This window comes from Plectrocnemia conspersa, unplaced genomic scaffold (genome assembly GCF_051122295.1).
Source record: "Plectrocnemia conspersa isolate PC_06_02 unplaced genomic scaffold, ASM5112229v1 ptg000011l, whole genome shotgun sequence".
NCBI lineage: Eukaryota > Metazoa > Arthropoda > Insecta > Trichoptera > Polycentropodidae > Plectrocnemia > Plectrocnemia conspersa.
This window is the reverse complement of record NW_028277175.1, coordinates 16,950,079-16,969,789: the sequence shown is the minus strand read 5'-3', so window position 1 is coordinate 16,969,789 and position 19,711 is coordinate 16,950,079. Positions and strand designations below refer to the sequence as shown.

At 29.1% G+C, this 19,711-nt stretch overlaps 1 protein-coding gene across 1 annotated transcript in view; it reads right to left on the bottom strand.

Moving 5' to 3' along the window:
• The window catches only part of LOC148229734 (uncharacterized), a 29,196-nt gene extending 12,202 nt beyond the window's left edge, over positions 1-16,994 (bottom strand). The window contains exon 1 of the mRNA XM_088196829.1: positions 16,804-16,994. Coding sequence (XP_088052955.1) covers positions 16,804-16,822 — 19 coding nt within the window. The 5' untranslated portion in view covers positions 16,823-16,994. The remainder of the gene's footprint in view (positions 1-16,803) is intronic.
• Positions 16,995-19,711: the final 2,717 nt, after the last annotated feature.

Genomic DNA, 19,711 nt, shown 5'->3' with positions numbered 1-19,711 from the left:
ATAAATAATAAACACATTTAAGAAATGCGATTGGCTCATTTATGTTATGGTTAGATTACTTAAAACCGGTTTATTTAAAAATATTAAATAGATAAGATTTTCTTTCAAAAGAGTTCAACAAAATTTTTATAATAGATGTATTTTATCATTTGAAATTAAGAAGTATTTTTAACAAAGCGTTAAAACACTACTATATGCAAATGCATACAGTTAATAAAATTCATCGTTAATAATTGATATTAAACGCATTTTATTTATACAATTTGACGACTTTTAATTGATCATTAAATTACCATTTATTTTCACTTGACCCTGATTTACTGTTGAAACTCATGTATTTGTAAATATTATTATGTTTTTAATATATTTTTGCGTAACAAACTAATCTAGTGAGTTATTTACTGGAACCATAATCTTTCCATCTTAATTTTATTTTACTGCCTTGCCAATCCAATTATTTGTTAAGATTTGCACATAATTTGAAGTAGCAAAACATCTGATATTTAGTTTAACTCAACTGTGAAATATGAAACGTAAACAGAAGCTTTTCAAGAAAAAACGAAGCATGAAATCGTATACAATTATTCTTTGTATTATATTACGCTAATGTGAAATTCAATATGAACGACATTTTTTACCAATATTTATATTTCAGCCTTGAATCCATTATTATTATTATATACGTTTCACATTAAGATAAACGTCACATATGCCGAGCCTAAGATGTAACATTATTTATTATGTGTATCTTAATTTAGAGGCTCATCTACGTTATGTGGCGCTTCGGAAAATCCGGCTTTGTGCCCACAATTTTATTCCTCACGCATAATAATATATGTAGATTACACCGTAAACGGTTTAACACATATATTTTTATTACTGTCTATTTGTGTTGTTATTTTATTTATATAATAGGTATTCACAAATTCTTGCGAGGATTCCGCTGCACAACATTATATAATAAAATGTTTCATATTATTATTTGTATGCTCAGGAATTTTAATATCATTATAATCATAGGTATTGCCAATAACCAATATATGTTTTATCGTTAGTAGAGCTGTTGCTCAAACAATTGGATTTTTCACTGCGCGTGGGAATATCAATGGATGACTGAAAAAATGAAAATTGAATTTCCACACGTTCTTCTATGGTGTGGAATAAAAAACGCATATGATATGTGAGTTTTCACACGACCTATGAGCGATTGCGAGTCATTCGCTGGTGCTTATGCGAATTTGCATTTGAAAAAAATTGTTTTCCTCTTAGATCTTATTGAAAACATAATGATTAATTAATGCTTTGATTAAGATAATATGAGATAAATTAGAAAAAAAATGTGATTACTTATTTAGTATTATAGGTCGCATATACCTTGTAAAAATTATTAATATTCATTTTGGAGAATAATTTTACTGCACAATAATATTTTTGCTGCAAGATGAGATAGCTCGATCTAAATGTAAAAATATAGAAACCATTACAAATTAAAAATCAGTAAAATATTATTACATATAGCAATAATCTGTTCATTTACATTTGAAGACAGATAGTTCTCAGAAACACTTTTAGAGAATATTTTTCCAATACAACATTATCAATACATGTTGCATAATATCATATTATTCAGAAGCAAATTTTGACGTAAATGTATTTACAAATATTTATTTAATTTAACTATTTAAAAATATCCCCGAAAATTACTACGTAAATGTTTAAATCTAAAACTAACTAACCGATAAAGATAAGCTTATTATCAATTTTGGAGCGAAGAAAACCTTTCAAGTCGGCCGATTATACATAATACATTTTATATTTTACATTTATATTTATACAAATTTGCCACATCGTCTCGACGCGAATGTATAATGAATATCGATATATTATTTATATTATATAATAATAAAACTGAACGCATAATGTAAATGTTATCTGAGATAACGCTAATCTCAACGCGGAATCAACATTTTACACGCAGTTTTATGCCTCGTTTTGCTTATTAATAAAAAAATCAATCTTCCATATTAACACATATCAGCACGACATCCTTTTACTCTGATCGCATACCATCATAAGTATAATGTTGTAATTTATTATTAACAAATAAATGCCAACAAGTCCGTCGCACACATATTTAATATTATAATGCTATAAATATTTTAAGAAAGGAACAAGTTTTTTTATTATTTATTAATAAATTTAACACGTCGCACGGGACAACTCTATCAATTTATGACACATGTCGCATGGTCAAATAAATTCATATTTTTATTACCGTCTCTAAACGTCTTTTTAATCATTAGCTTAACTGATAGAATGCGGCTTCTGGAATGTTTGCATTTTTGCCTTTTTGAAATGCTTTCAATTCTATAATATTTAATAACATCTAATATTTATATCATTAACTATAAAGCGGTATTGATTAATAGGTCAGTTAATATATTTATTACCAATACCAATTCAAAATAGAATCTGTGTACTGACCGAAAATATTGTTGTGTTTTATAAAAATATAGACACATGTTTAAAATGTGTCTAATAAAATATTTTACTTATTTAATTAAATTAAATTAAGACCATCGTGAAATAATAAGTTACTCCAATGTCATTTTAGTAAAAAACACTATTTTTTTTTATTTTATTTTTTTAGATTAAATTAAGACCATCGTGGCCTAACAGGTTACCCCAATGCGCCACGATGGTCGAAAACAAATTTTAAATTTATAAAACATAAAAAAACGTATATATACATAAATCGAACAATACTTAAAAATAATAAACATAACAAAAAATTATAAAATATCAAAATTAAATGATACAAACTGGATCAGATCCTCATAGCTAACATTAAACAAGTCAATATGTAATGCCAGCGTATTAAGGAGCCGGATGGCCAGCTATAGGCGAGTCGGCAAGTGCGGATTTCCTAGCCCTAACGGCCATCAAAAGAGGTTGCGATCGTAATTCTCGAAAATGTTCCGGAACCCAAAACTGTAATTCGACAGCACCTTTTAGTAATTTGAAAAAATGCTTAGCGACATACAGCTTTCTGTGAGAATTCAGCGAATCATATCCCAACGCTCCTAAAAGAAAGGCGCTGGGATATATGTACGGAAAATAACCAAATGTCCTTTTGTAAAGGTATCTTAAATACCTTTTTTGAATTTTTTTCACTAAAAGGGAATATTTGGCTATTCGGGGATTCCAAATTATAGATCCCGATTCAAGAATGCTACGAACTAAGATGTCACAGAGGATGCGAATAACTGACGGATCGTCAAAGTGAAAGGCATTCCTCATAACAAAGCCGAGCATCTTGGAAGATTTATCACAGACGTCGTGTATGTGTAGAGAGAACCTCCATTTGCTCTCGAGAGTGATTCCGAGATCTTTAATGGAAGTTTCTCTAGTCAAAATGTTACCACCGAGATGGTAGAAATAAGCTGATGGCGAATAGGATCGAGAAAATGACACAGAATGGCACTTTCCGACACTAAAGGGTAGACGGTTAACGGAAGCCCATCTCCATAGAGATTCTAAATCACTTTGTAGAGAGAAGGAGTCCATAACAGATCGAATGCATTTATATAATTTCAAATCATCTGCGTACATAAGAAAACTTGAATTTGTAATTGTTGTATTTATGTCATTAATAAATAGCACAAAAATCAGAGGGTCCATATTGGATCCTTGAGGAACCCCCGAAGGGGTAAAATATTCTTTCGACAATCGGCCACTATAGGTTACAAACTGTCTACAATTGCTTAAATAACTTGAGAATAACCGAGTTAAATTATCCGAGGAACCGAGGTTCGACAATTTTTTTAATAATAGCCCATGACAAACTTTGTCAAAGGCTTTCTCAAAATCTGTATACACGACGTCTACTTGAATTCCCGCATCGAGAGAAGTTGTCACCGTTTTGGTGAACGACAGAAGGTTAGTAACAGTGGAATATATATTATTTTTACAATACACAAAAAAATATACAATGTAAGAAAAAAAAATTAAAATTAAATAATTCGTTTCAGACCGATCAACGTAGCTGGCATTAAATATATCAATGTGTAATGCTAGTGTTTTAAGAAGCTGGATGGCGACAGCCATAAGCGAATCGATTGATGTGGAGCTCCTGACTCTAACGGCCAGCAAAAAAGGACGCGATCATGATTCTTGAAGATTTTCCAGAACCTAGAATCAGAATTCCTCGAGAATAGTTTGACTGTCGACAGCACTCTTAAGGAAATGCTTAGCGACTTACAACTTTTTGCGAGAACTCAGCGAATCGTATCCCAACGCTCATAAAAGAAGGCGCTAAGACACAAGAACGAGTAATAACCAAATATATTTGTATAAAAGTATCTCAATATCTGTTTATGAACATTTTCGATTAAGCGAGAGTATTTAATTATTCGGGACTTCCGAAATTCTCAGTCGACAATAAGATCGTCAAAATAAAACGCGTTCCTAAAATGAAATTTTTTTCGCAAACAGCGTTTATTTGTAGAGAAGTCTCTTCTTGCTCTTAAAATGACGTTTTATGGCCATAAATATTAAAATAAAAGTGTTCTTCATGCAATAAAATAATTAAAAAAAAAACAAGACTAAAATATATACCCTCTATTATCGGCAATAATATATACACAAATTAAATATATTAATATTCACACAAGTTTATGCTATAAAATATATTATATTGTATATTTAATAAATGTAAAAGTAACCGGATTTAGATACATATTTTCTTCAGTGTCAAGACGTGTTATTTTCGATTACACCTGTTTCTTAAAAATTTTTCTTTTTGTGTACCTGGGGAGCGCATTTGAATATTTTTACAATTCTTAGTTCTATAAATTTTCCTTAATCGCCATTTGATAATCTATTGCCGGTCGGTCGATAAATTAAAATGGCACCGAATCGATTTATTAATTTACTTAATATATTTTAATTAACCATATTATTAAGACGTTACAAAACGTATTATGTTACCGCATTTAAATTGTATAGTAAAAATAATATTGTTTTTTTTACATAGTTTATTGAATTTAATCGGTACTCTTCTTTGTAATATTAATCAAAACAATCATTATTTCATATGGTTTGTTTTTATTGATATATTCTTCCATGTTGTATTATTAATCAGATATATTATTAATAAGAATCATTTGTATACTATTATAATTAAATGCAAAAAAACTAGAATATAAGAAATTCGCAATAAACACATAAAATGTCACGGTAGCTGAGAAATTATCGCTTAAAAATAAATATGTAAAAAAACATATTTGTATACAAATTGTTTAACGCTAATGCAATGACATAATAGATGGTTTCCGCAATATAATAGGTAATAAATTAAAATAATAGATGAACTAAGAGAATGCAAACAAATAAAGTCGAATAAGACTTTTAGACAATTATACATAATTATTGTCAAATTTAGATCAAATCGAATGTCGCAACACAACTTGCATGAAAATTGTATTGTTTATTTATCAACGCCTGTCATTGCTCATACGAAAATTACACTAAACTAGGAGAAATCGTCACAAAAAGCCCTCAACAAAAAATTATAATATTTTTCACACATAGCTGTATTAAGTTGGTGGCGTGAGTTATTATTTCGTGACAATGGCAGTTGACCAATTAGCGTGGAGAGTTTTATCGATTGCGATTATGCTTAAAATGTCATAGTAAAATGCATAAAAAAATCGTTTGACAAAAAAGCAAACCAATAATGGATAGGTTCTATCGGTGGCAATTAGAATAATCTGAATAAATGTTTACTAAAAGCCGCTCACCCGTTGCAAAGCTCGATTCGTATAATATATTGTTTTGTGCTATATTTATTTTAAAAGTTAAAACTAAATATCGAAATTCGACCGTGACAACTTAACATTAGTCGAAAGTGAAAAATTAAAATTAAATCTTTATCATGTTGAGAAATAGATATAATATTACCATTATCAATAAACCTTCATTGAATTTCTAATTATTCTTTGTGATAAATCTTTACCCAAATTATCTATGAATATAGATAAATAACTATAATAGAGAAAAAACAACACAAATCACTCAATCTGTCGACTTTTACCATTTAGTTTGAACTTTAAAAAAATAATTTATGTAGTAAATAATGAAGAGAGTCAGACAATTAATCAAGTTCAACATGACATTCTGAAGACATTTGGATATATTTATTTCTTAATAATATAGTAATAAATTGTTTTAAATAATTTAACAATCATTAAGTTCACTCATTAATATATTTTTTTAATAATAATAATTAAAGTATATAAAGATAAATAGAAACAGATAAAACCAGACTATACAGTAATTATTTTTTACTATAATGTACTATTGTGAATAAAACAGTATCGTCTTCAAAATAATCATATTTCGTATTTAGCTAAGGATATCAATAAACTTTTTAAATGTTTGTTAAAGTATTACATAAAAAAATATAATACTAACATACAATAGAGAAGTACAATTTTGTCAATAATTAAAAAAACTATAAAATTCATTATACTAAAAAACTTCTTATAAACAATAATAACATGAAATATTATTACTTTGTTGCATTCCTTTAGTCTTTAGACTGCTAAAACAGAGAAATGTATGGATCACTTCTATATGTTTTTATCTTCTCGTTGAGTCGTGCAATCAATTTAGTTTATTAATTAAGTTCAAGGATATTCTATAGATTTAATTAAAGGCTATTTCAAAACCAGGTGCAGAATATTCATTAAGTTGCAGTTCATATTTGAGCCCATTGGAGGGATAAAAAAAGGATAGTTTTATAATCCACCGCTTTCAGTTCCGTCAATGAAATAAATATTTTATATTCTTGAATATAAGAAGCACCCTCAGATTATGTAGCTTTTTTAATATACCAGATTTAATATACCATCATCCTCAACTGATTATTATATAAATTAATATACCCTTCGCTAATCCAAAACATTCTGGTTCATACTATACACAAAAAAATACATTTTGTAGTGAATAACGGTTCTTTGCTAGGTTTATTATTGTATAAACACATATAAGGCTATTCTCAACTATTTATTTATAAAATGTTTTGCAAATAAAGACTGATAAAATTAACAGTATTTTTACGTATATCCTATAAGCACATTTGTAGTATCAATTAATCTTTAACAGGTGTAGTTATTATTATCCTTAACCATATTTATTGCACCTAATCCAGGGTCACAACTTCATCAAAAATTGCCGGTTCCTGTTTATTAGCGATTAGGCCACAGTTTTGCGGGTTCTTGATTTTGATATGGATTTATCCAAAAGTCTCTGAGGTTAAGCTTTGTCCCTTCAGTCATTTCGAAACATTTAAATATTTTTGTAGTTTGAAATGACGTCCTGATCTATGGACTAGAGCTGGGGTGGCCAGCCCAAATGATCTTTCGGGCCACTGGAAATGCATCATAACTCCGCGGGCCGCCTATAAAATTAAATATACCCATATGAGTTTAAATACACTATAAACATTTTTTTTTAGTTAAAAATTGTCTATAGTGTATTGGCCATTATGAAATAAATATATTTTGTAAAAGTGTAATGAATCTTGCGGGCCGGAAAATGTTCAAGGCATGCGGTCCGCGGGCCGCGGATTGACCACACCTGTACTAGAGTAATAAAGTGGTGATGGGAGGAAGAAATTTGATCTTAATGAACTTGAAATCGTTCAGTAGCTCGTCCTCATGGTCTGAAGGGGGACCCGACAAAGCCGCGCCGACTAAGCCGCCCCGACATAGCCGCGCAAGACAATCCCGCGCAATACAACCCCGACATTGCCGCGACGATAAAGCCGCGCCGACATTGCCGCGCAAATCAAAATTATAAAATTGAATAAAACGAAAGAAAATGATTTTTTTAATTCTAATTATTTTGTTTTGTGGACAGCTCTATCACTAGTGATTCGCTTTTTGAACAGTTAGTCATAGATTGGATGATGCTGGACAGGGACAACATATACCGAAATGAAAATAAATCAATACAATATCATTAAAAAAAGGTTAGGTTGTTTGGTTCTACAGTGAAAGTCGGCGCGAGCGGTAGTGAGACGCCTCCTTTTTCCTATATATATTTGTAATTATTAATAAATAAAAACCATGTTATAAAATGAATTTTGTTTTGACTTTGCGCGGCTTAGTCGGCGCGGCTTTGTCGGGGTGCCAGTCTGAAGAATGAGCAGGAGCATTATCTTTAACCATCAAGAATTTGATTGGCAATTAAGAATTATCGACTATCGAGAATAATCATCTGCTCAGTTGGAAAGAAAATGACGCAATACGTACTGCTCGTATTGTAAGACATCGCTCGTTTATCAAATAAAATTGATTTAAAAATGATCGTAAATGCTCCACTGTTTGTATAAAATTGTTCCCTTTTGTTTAGTAATAGTATCATATTATTTTTTGTGCAAAATTTATGTTTTATTAAAATTCTAGCTGCAATATGTCTTTTTCTTAATGCATTAAGTAGTGTATATTATATGATATGAATAAACAAAGTTTGTAATAATATTAATAAATCATTTATACATTGATATTTAAATTGATGATGATTTAAAACAAAAATGAAAATTTAGCATAAATATAAAATGTAAACTTGGCACAGAATGGTTTTCACAAAAAAACGAAATTTTTCATCGTCTCTCATAAATTACTCAAATTAACGTTAAAATAATATTCAATAATAATTCGATAGGTCATTAATCAACTGCGTTATTTTTAATATTTTATCTAACGTCATTTCGGCGATATAAATAATATTCTATCCGCTTATATAAATCGTTATAAACAATAAATTTCAACATTAATTACTATTTAAATCGCGGAGATTGCGTGTAATTTGCCTATTATGTTTAATGGTATGTGCGGCGATTTTAATATAAAATTTAAATAAAATAATAAAAATACATAAAATTAAATTTATACACATTTTTTGTTAGATCGATTATGTTTTATATATCGAACGGTGTTAATAAATCGCGAGACTTTGACAACGAACGCATGCTTCATCATTAATCTTAAATATTTCGAATGGCAACATCAGGCAATTTTATATGGTAAATAGTCGGTTTATAGGTCCAAAAATGTATTGGTTTAAGAGTTGTATTAAGGTTGGAAATAATAATATAAATATATATATGGATTTATATATTCAACAGGTCAGAGAAATCTGAGTTAAAAATATATTAATATTTATGATTCAGATCGTATATATCATATAATCGTATATATACAAAGCAGGTTTTCTTTATTTTTCCTGCTTTTTTAATTGGATGTAAAGACTCTGTGGATACTATAATTTGTATAAACAAATATTTATTAATTAATACAATTCCATTCATGATTAACTTAAGTATGGTGGCACAAAAAAATTGCCTCAGTAAGTGTTTATATACAGCCTTGGTTAATAATGGGGCACTCCTTAAAATGGTGTGTAACTCTTTACAAGTGCATAGTCTGACTGAAATATTTTAGCGGGTAGTTTTAACCGCAATTCTGTGAACTAAATTAAGAAATTTGTCGTTTTTAATTGCTCACTTGAGTTTAAAAAGGGATTGCAAGTCTTATTGTTCAGTCTCGCTTAAGTGACCATTATGTTCAGTTGCGTGATTTCAGATTTTATTTGTCATTATACTTTTTTTATTTAATAATTTATTTTGTATATTATATAAACATTTAAAAATGGCAAAAAACGCAATTTAAATGAAGCTAAAAGAGCGAATATAATTTTATTGCATTCACATATTGCATATATCGGAAATTAATAAGCACATTAATTGTTCATGACACGCTGTTAAAATGCTTTGAAACGGTTCAACGAATATAGTTCTTACAAATCATAGAAGAAAAAATAAAAAAACGAAAGACAACTACCCAGGAAGATCGAATGTTGGTCGCGAGTCCCTTAAAAATCGCCAAAAATGTCTTAAAAATTGGCTACTCAAGTCTCTGCAAGAGGAAGGCCATCTATTTTTCGCAAACGGTGAGAAGAAAGCTCAATAATGTGGGACTTAGAAGCTATAAAGCTTGACACAAACCGTGGTTTGTAGAAATAAATAAGACTTGGAGGTTTGAGTGAGCCTGAAAACACCGAGATTGGGCGAAAGTCATTATGTCAGATGAATCCAATTTTAAGGTAATTTTAAACTAGAATTGGTTAATACTTTAAATTATAAAATGATTCGCTTATCAAATAGGTTTTATAATATAATATAGGTGGACCGAAAATTAATCAAAATTTTTGTTTGCTTGCAGAAAACATTTATTTACAAGATCATATTTAATACTAATTTAAAAAAAAATCCATCATTATCAATGACCTTTTGACAACGTGTAGTCAAATTTTCAATTCCCTTATTGCAGAATTTTTTTGGTTTTTAAATAAAAAACTTTTCTAATTTTTTTTATTTTGCCAACATTTTAATTGTTTTTTTTCGTAACGAATGTTCTATTGACCTACATAGATGGTTATCATATAGTGCGAAATCTGGTGAATATGGGGGATGGGGTAAAACTTCCAACTTAACCTCCCTTCTTTTTTTTTGAGTCAATTTTGCAGCATGAGGCCTCGCGTTGTCATGATGCAAAATTCTTGATTAAAACAGATTGTTTCTTTTAAATGTCATGTTTCAATCGTTCGAGTCGTTTACAATACACAATCGCTGTAACGGTTTCTCCATTGTATCTCTCCAGAGAAATCCCTTCATACACAAAGAAAGACCTTCTTTATTGTTAGGGGTAGTCGAGGGGTTGGAACAGGTACTTGCTCGGAAGAAAACCATTGTTTTTTCGTACAGGATTATTGTATAGCACCCACTTCTCATATCCAGTTACAAATGCGTAGTAAAAATGGATCGACTTCAAAACGGGATAAGGAATGCACAGATGGTACGGCACTAGCCGAGCGCTGTTGCCGATAATTCATGCGAGACCCGAATTCCTTGTTTATGGTCCTTTCTCAAACGGCGTAGATGATCCTGGACTGTACACCATGGCAACCATTCTTTGTCGATAACTATTTAATGGTCTGATGAGGATCTGACTCCACCATTGATTTCAGGACATCATCGTCTAATTTTTGAGGTCGTCCTTTTCGAGCAATGTTCTTGAGGTCCTTATTTCCATTTTTATTTTTTTTTAAATAATGATGACGCTTTTTAAGTTTTAAAACATCACCATAAGTATTTTTGTTGCAACTTGAGTTGCTTCGTTAGCCTTCTTCCATTGATCGAACAAAAACAGCATATAATGGCGCAAATCTCATCAATTCTTGGCTCTACCTAAGGGCAATCTTTTTTTCTTTCAAAGAAACTATAAATTTACCGTTTAATGATAAAACTTATGTGATTACTAGACCGCGTATTGAAATAAACAGATATGAAAAAAATGTTTTAAAATTTGTTATTACTTTTCGGTCCTCCTATAATAAGAAAAAAGTTTGCCAATCACCGTTAAATTTATGTCGATTTTTTTAAATAATCGTAAAAATTCAATTACAGTCATATAAATATAATCAAAGGCAAATGATAAAATAATTCGCTTTACAAATGCCTTTTAAAATTTAATGAAATAAAAAAAATTTGAGATTTACCGTTAAATTTATGTCGATTTTTTGGAATAATCGCAGACATGCAATTACAATAATATATAAAATGATTTGCTTTCAAAAAGACGAGTGTGAGTGAGAGACAAGGGAGTGCGTTACATGCGTTCGGCACGCCCGCTTTTTCTCACTCACTCTCGTCACTTAACTGGCGAACGAGCGAAAGGGAGTGTATCTCACCGCACGCGTCTAGTGGCAACATGTACTTTTCTACTCACTTATTAATTATGAACTTCTTTCTGCTTATAATTCACGTCATTATTTTGTTTGCATTTTTTGACAGAATATTATTTTTTGATATGTTCATTAGCAAAACGACGTGACGGGGCGCAAGTTTGCATCGACTAATCGAACTAACTGTAACGTCACTCTGCCTCGACATCTTTTAAACAGTGACAGTGTTGTGAACACATTCTGATACATGCAAATATTCGTAAAATATTTTTTCAAGAAAGTCTTGATCTACTAATTTTTGATGCAGATTTTTTAGCTGTGTCGTTAAAATAATAAAATGTGCTATGATGTATATTTTTTTTATTAATTCCTGAATTAATATCTATATATGCTATTTTTATAAAAGATTTAATGTGCCATCATAAAATAAAATATTAATACCACAACAAATCTTAAATTATCCATATATATATATTTATATAATTATATCCTTGTGGTGTCGTTAAATCGCCATAAAAGGTTTCGATAATACATAAAAAATAAAATAAAATATCTCACTAGCGGTTCGGTGATAATATTTGCAAAGAATTCGCACAACCGCGTGCGAGATAATTAAATTATAATTTAATAGTTGTTTCGGGCGTAATGGCAGAATTTAGGCAAATATTGTATAACATGAAATTGCCGTCATATTAGCAATCGTCAATAATTATAAATGTGCGCTGTGAATTATTACATTTTAATCGTTGAGTAAAAAAACGTTGACGGATCAATCGTCTCTTAATTTATGCGTGTGTGTGTAAAAACATAAATTATTACTCCAACGTGTTCGCGAACCTCGCGAATGATGAATCGCACGTTTCCGAACGTCCATTGTCGCATGTAAATCAAAAGGGTCACCAATGGCGGCCGCTATAAATCTACAATTTTTCTGACAGTCAATTATTGCCAAATGTATTAGATTGCGTAAATCGGAGATGTCTTTATAATGACCAGATTGTGAAATAGATAAACGTATATTTTATAATCGCCCTTTTATGTCAGTTAATTATAATATATCAGGGCTACCAACATTAAAAAAAGGGAATTTGGCTGATATAAGTATATCATTAATTAAGGTTGCTTATAAAATATCCATACCTTTAAACACGATTAATTGAAAAAATCATATTAAATATATAATATATCAGGAACGGCAGTCAATAACATAGACTAGAGCAGGGGTTCCCAACCTTTTTGTATCCTAGAGCGCATTTTACAATATCGGTAGGGCGGCGGGCACCACCTGACTCGTCAAAGATTCCTTTTTTGCCACTTACAGGAACTATAATCGGAAAAAAGTCGGCGATCTCGGCTGATTTCAGTTGTAACTTCGGTTCGGACAACTTCGAGAGAGTGTAGTAGAGGCTTAACAAATAATTAAAAATAATTAAAAATTTTAATTAGTGTTTGTGAAAAAAATTCTATTGCGGTCGAATAGTGGCGGGCGCACACAATTCGGCACGGGGTTGGGAGCCCCTGGACTAGAGAATCCAATCGTGGGGTCCCGGACGATTTACGAATTACGAAATTAGAAGCATTATCCCTATAATTTTGAAATTTAATTTTTGTAAAAAAAATTAAATTGTCCTTGCTTGTATAGAATTACTGAAGAAACGCAAAAATTGCTCTTTACAAAAATATTCAGATTCATGCTCTAATGAAAATGATCAAAGTTAATAAACTGATGTTTATGATGTCTTTGAATTTTTTTTCCCAATAATTCATAGTGAGCACAAGTATATGTAGTATAAAAATTAAACTGAATGATTAATATTTTTTTTATATAATTTCCCGTTTTTCTTTAAACAACATTTTCTTTCCGATTTTCGAATTTTAATGAATGCATATTTTTTATGGACTCACTGCGCTGCCTACGCTGTAGATAATGAATGAAATTTACGACTTTATCCACTCACGATTAAAATAAACATCTATAGATTTTCCGCTAATTTCATTCACATCCAATCCGAAACACCTCCGATACGGATCTATTGACATATATCGGATTTTTTCTGCATGATCGCAACAGTAAAATGGCCGCGGGGTGGTTGGATAGCGATAAGATTTTGATAGAAAAAAATGTAAATCGGATCCGCAAGTAGCGCCGTAAAATTTGAATGAGAATGGCAAACGGGCCGCATATATGCGAACGGGCCACGGTCACGTGACGCCCCGACAGCCTTGTGCGAATTTTATGTCGCCGAATTATGGACGCGGATTAGTTTTTCGCGAACTATAAATAAACTCTTTTATATTTATATTATTAAATATACGACGGACGCTGACCAGGATGTAGTCGCAGGACAGAATTAATTTGCGATATAGTAAAAAAAATTGCACAACTTAATTTATTACGACGATTATTACCATTTAGTGGCGACAAAATCACCACAGAAAAAAATGAAATTAAAGTGGTTTTAAGTGCATGGGGAAATTTTTAATTTAAGAATATGGCAACTGGAGTTTATATAATGATACATTCTTTAAATAAAACTACTCAACCCCTTTTCAACATTTCGTGTAAAGGGGCTTAAAACGACATGTAAAATAAAAAGCTAAAACATCATAAAGCCTTAATTACTTACTTAAAAGTTGTTGCAAAAATTATGAAATAGGGCAATGAGAGTAGTCTTAAATAAAATTAGATTTAATAGTTGTAGAAGTATGATTGATAAATTGGAATGGTTATATGTTTAATAAATATTTAAGATTAATGTTTTAAGCATTTATATATACATATGTTAGAAAATGATTATATTAATAAGTATTTAATAATAAATATATGTAGATGTACATAAATTTATTATTAAAAATAGAGATAATTTAAGTATAGATAGGTATAAGAAAACTAGTACGTCCAGGGGAATATTGTATGGAGGTGTGAATTTGTATAATAATATTCCTAGTGCAAACCATAAAAACCTCACGATAGTCGGTACCTCCCTTAACTATTTTGGTTTTATATATTATTTTTGCTTCGTTCTAATTTTTTTTAATTTAATGGTTCAAATTAGGCATTATTATTTAGGATTTTCAATGATAGTCAAAATGGTTCAATCTATAAAAAACTACTTAAAATTTTCAATTCATCTGAAAATAGGTTTACAACTTGACTAAATATTTCCAGAAGAAAACATTTTATATTATTTAACGTTAGATTTGAAACTTAAATATTTAATGATAAATCTGAATATTGTATATCATTTATGAATAGGTTTAAAACTTAGCTAGATAATAATAAATTAAACATTGTGCAGTGAAATCTCAATAAAGCGAAGCTTACGGAAACAATGAATAAATTTTGGTATACTGAAAATTAGTTATATTGAATGTAAGGAACATGATATATTTTTAATTACCATATTACTACAGCATCAAAATACAGATTGACAGATCGTTTTTTGTCCATTTTTAAGGAAAATGTATGAAACACAATATAATTTGTAAAAAAAATGTTTTATGAAAAAGTTTGAGGGTCAGCGAAACACCTGTAATGTCGCTTTTGAACACATCTGGCACACGCCAAGTCAAGGACGAACTGAATTCGGAGAAATATTGTGTCAAGTTGTAACGTCATTCTTAAATTCAGATCAAAATATTTTGTTATACTAAGATCAGTCTTCGTTACAATGAAAACATTTTGTATGAAAGTTTTTCAGGGGCAAATTGAAGATTCGTTATACTGGGAATTTTGTTATTTCGATATTCGTTACAAAGATATTTCACTGTGGTATTAATTTTTAAAATAGGTTTGTAACTTTAATAAATATTAATAAAACAAAAAAATACCAAAATGTTTTCAACATAAAAAATAATATTAAAACGTAACATTTTGTAATATTTAAAAGTAGGTTTACAGTTTAAATAAATAATAATAATAATAAATAGCATTGGTTACATATCCGCTCAAAAATATTACTGATATCCAAAAATATTTTGTTACACCTTACTGACGCTACGACACAATCGATCACCTATAGTTGCAATGTGAGCGATTATAAGTCATTGATTGTGTTTTAGCGCATTTTATGTGTTTTTAGGCCCGTTTTAACGCTGCATATAACATAATTATTTCATAAATTTAAATTTTAGTAATAAGAACGTTTTTTAGTTACACCATAAGTTACTTTATAAAAAAAAAAATGTTTATATGTTTTATGTGTAAATATAAAAGCCAGTTTTTAATTACATTTACAAATTAGAAAGAAATAATAAACTGAAAATATCAAGCACATAATTTGTTACTTTATACCAAAAGTACGCTTTAAAAATTTTAATAATTTTAAGACCTTTGTCTATTTTTATTAAAAAATATTTTGATTCATATATTTTTTAAAGTAAATGTTTTTTCTGCGCAGCATTATTTATTTTAATAATTAATAAGTGAAAAAAGTTTTTACTTTATTTAAAATTAATAATATTTATACTCCATAATAAAATATTTTTAAGGTTGAAAAAATTATTTTGAATAAATCTTAAAATTTTATTCTGAAACTTTATAATTTAAAAAATATTTAAATTAGTGTTATACAATTTTGTGTAGTTTCCTTTCAAAGGCGTCGGTAAGAGGGATTTTTGCAACACTATCTGTTTAGTAGTTGGTTGGTAATGAATAGTACTTATTTTGAAACTTTTACCCTTTTTGTTGAAAAAGTGTTTTCAAGCGAAATTTTAAAAATTCTCTAAAAACTATAACTTTAAATTGCCAACGTTCACTAAAATTTAACTACATATTTTTTCTGTATAGAGAAGCTAATACACATAGACATAATTTATATTATATTTAAAATCCCGTATAAACTAAACATATTTTAAAAAATATTTTTTTTTAGAATTCTATGATTTTTATACATATTTTGAGTGTGTTACAATTTAAATGGATAAAATAAATTCCGCAGTTCGTTCGCAAGCGCGCCCAAGCCCGGGAATTTCCCTTTCAAATTTGCTTACATGTGACAGTTCTTGTCATCTGTCCAGCGTGTTTTTGTGCAATTAAATAAACAGTGAAATTTGTTATAATCACAGCATTTTTCTGACAAAGTGTTAGTTGAAAATGATTCAAAATGATGTAGCATTGGAATTATAGACAATAATATAATTAAAACTATTAATTATGAGTGTGCCAGTAAGTGTTTGGTTATATGAATAATATATCACGGTTATTCTAACAAAATTACCATTGACTTTCCAGAATATAATATTAAAGACAAACAGCGGTGATTGGGCAATTAAAGGTATACACAGAAAAGTTAAATAAACATTACAATGCTAGTAATAATGAAAAATCTCGTATTAGCGTAAACAAAAAGTTACATTTTACCCACTATATAGTATCGTTTACATTTAATTTTCAGAAGCAATGATAGATCTAATAACATTTACGTATGGCAAACAATTAATATATGACATATTGCGACAATTTGAAGAAGATGAAGAGATTCCAATCTACGTGTTTAATCCTCTACAATAACTTCCATCAATTTTGTTCTTCGGTTGTTTAAATTTAATTTATGGATTATATTAGTAGTAATAATGTGTTCAATGCTTAACTCTTGATAAAGGTGTTTTTAATTATTTTTCAGAAGCAATGAGGAAGCAATTTGATGACATATGGGCACAACGTAGAATTGGTATATATAAACAAAAAGTGAATCTTCTCATGTTGGAGTCACTGTCAGCAAGTATTATCTTTTTATAAAGAACACACTACCTAAGTTTTATGTAACTGAATATCTTGAATTTGGCTATTCGGAAAGAGGAATGTTGGTACAGAACAAAAATTAAATAAAAACTGTGACGTATACACATTTTGCCACATCGGAATTAAAAAGAAGCTACTTTTAGATATTTTGGCTATCGATTATTCCAGGTATGCAATTACATATTAATAATCATTGTAAAATATCGTTTATTAGATAACATCCAAGAAACTACATATTTATAAGCTGTTCGTTGCCTGATATATATAGTGTTCCCACTGCGAGAGCACCGATTTGATCGACATTAACATTCAATCCTCATACATACTAAGGATATATTACACGTTCACGTTTAAAATATACCTGGTTTATTTTCAATTCTTAAAATCTAACGTATATGTGCATTAAATCGAAAGCAATGATAATGTTTATGTAATATAAAAGGAAAAACTCACTTTTCGGCCTCAGAGCCCGGTGACGGGAATTCAAAATTTGAAGATTTCATTTCGAAGTTTGTTTTATGATTGTTTATCTAATTTAATCAATGTATTCTTCTTATCCTAAACACATTATGTATACATTTAATTTTCATAGTTATAACACGCCTAGTTAATTTGCAATCCGATTATTTGTAAAAGGAAAAACTCGGAACCCATCACCGGGAATTCAAAATTTGAAGATCTCATTACGAAGATTGTTTTATGATTGTTTATCTAGTTTAATCAATGTATTCTTTTAATCCTCAACACATTATGCATGTATTTAATTTTCATAGTTATAACACACCTACCTAGTTAATTTGTTATCCTATTATTTATGTTCAGTCAAATGAGGAATTAATGAAAATTATTGTCGCGTAGCAAAATTTTATTATTAAATAATAATTATTTAAAACTGTTGTCATAATACTGTCGGCCATCTTGTTTTATATTTGAATGCTTATTTTTCATTGGTTGAAACAACAGAATGCATTACCAGCGGCTTGAAAATCAATCTGAGCAAATTCAATTTTTATTATTATAATTGAATATATTTCTTTTGTTTACATGTATTAAAATACACCGTTCATACAAAGCTATACGATTTAGAGTAGAATATTTAGCATATAATGTTCCATTTTAAAGCGTGCGCGTCCGGAAGCGGCTTGGAACAATTATATTATAGAAGAAACAATTATATTATTAGATACATAGATAGATAGAAGTTATGTACGTTTAGTTATAATTTGTTTAGTGTAAAAGCTAGCTATATTAGCTAAATAAATAAATAATAAATTGTTATATCTTGAATAATTACAATGCCGAACTGATAACAAATAAAGGTAATAATTGATTCTAATCTGATAAATATTTAAAAACGTGTCTCAAATCCGAAATAAAGACTAAATCTTTCCTTGTAATATATTAATCTTTGTTTAATACTCTTTTTTTTTGACAATTCGTCAAAAATATTTTTATTTGTTTTCAGTTTGATTTTCATTAACTAGAAAGATATTAGCTTTAACTTGTTTTTGTAGGTATGAACGTATCCAATCACTTTAGCTATATTTTATTTTTTCTTTGCAATTGTAAATTTAATTTGTTAATATGGTTAGTTATGTCGACAACGAAAGTTAAATCCATTAACTAAATGTCATCACCAAGTTTAACATAAGTGTCATATTTTGATTCTAAAAAGTAGTTTAATTCTTGTGGTAGTTCCAAAATTCAAACAATTATATAACTGTTAATGTAAGCACGAGATACCCATTCAATGTACCGTTTTTGGATATATTGTACATAAAAATATATAAATAAATGTGAGATGAGTCAATAAATACATGAATAAATTAATTTACATTTATTAAAATTAAATTTGTGGTATGATACAATTTTTTTGAGCTGCAAATTTAGTCATTTATTTTTTAATTTTAAAATATTATGCAGTAAATGCTTATAAAATTGAAGTATGTTCAATTACAATATAATTAATTATTTGGCTACCTACATATGATGCAGATTGTCGCAAAAACAATAATATTATTTGATCGATTTTATAGTATTTACATATTTATGCATTCATTCCATTCCATGATCGATTTTATAGTATTTACATATTTATGCATTCATTCAATTCCATGATCGAATATAATTACAAACCCATGTTCAATAATTAAATTG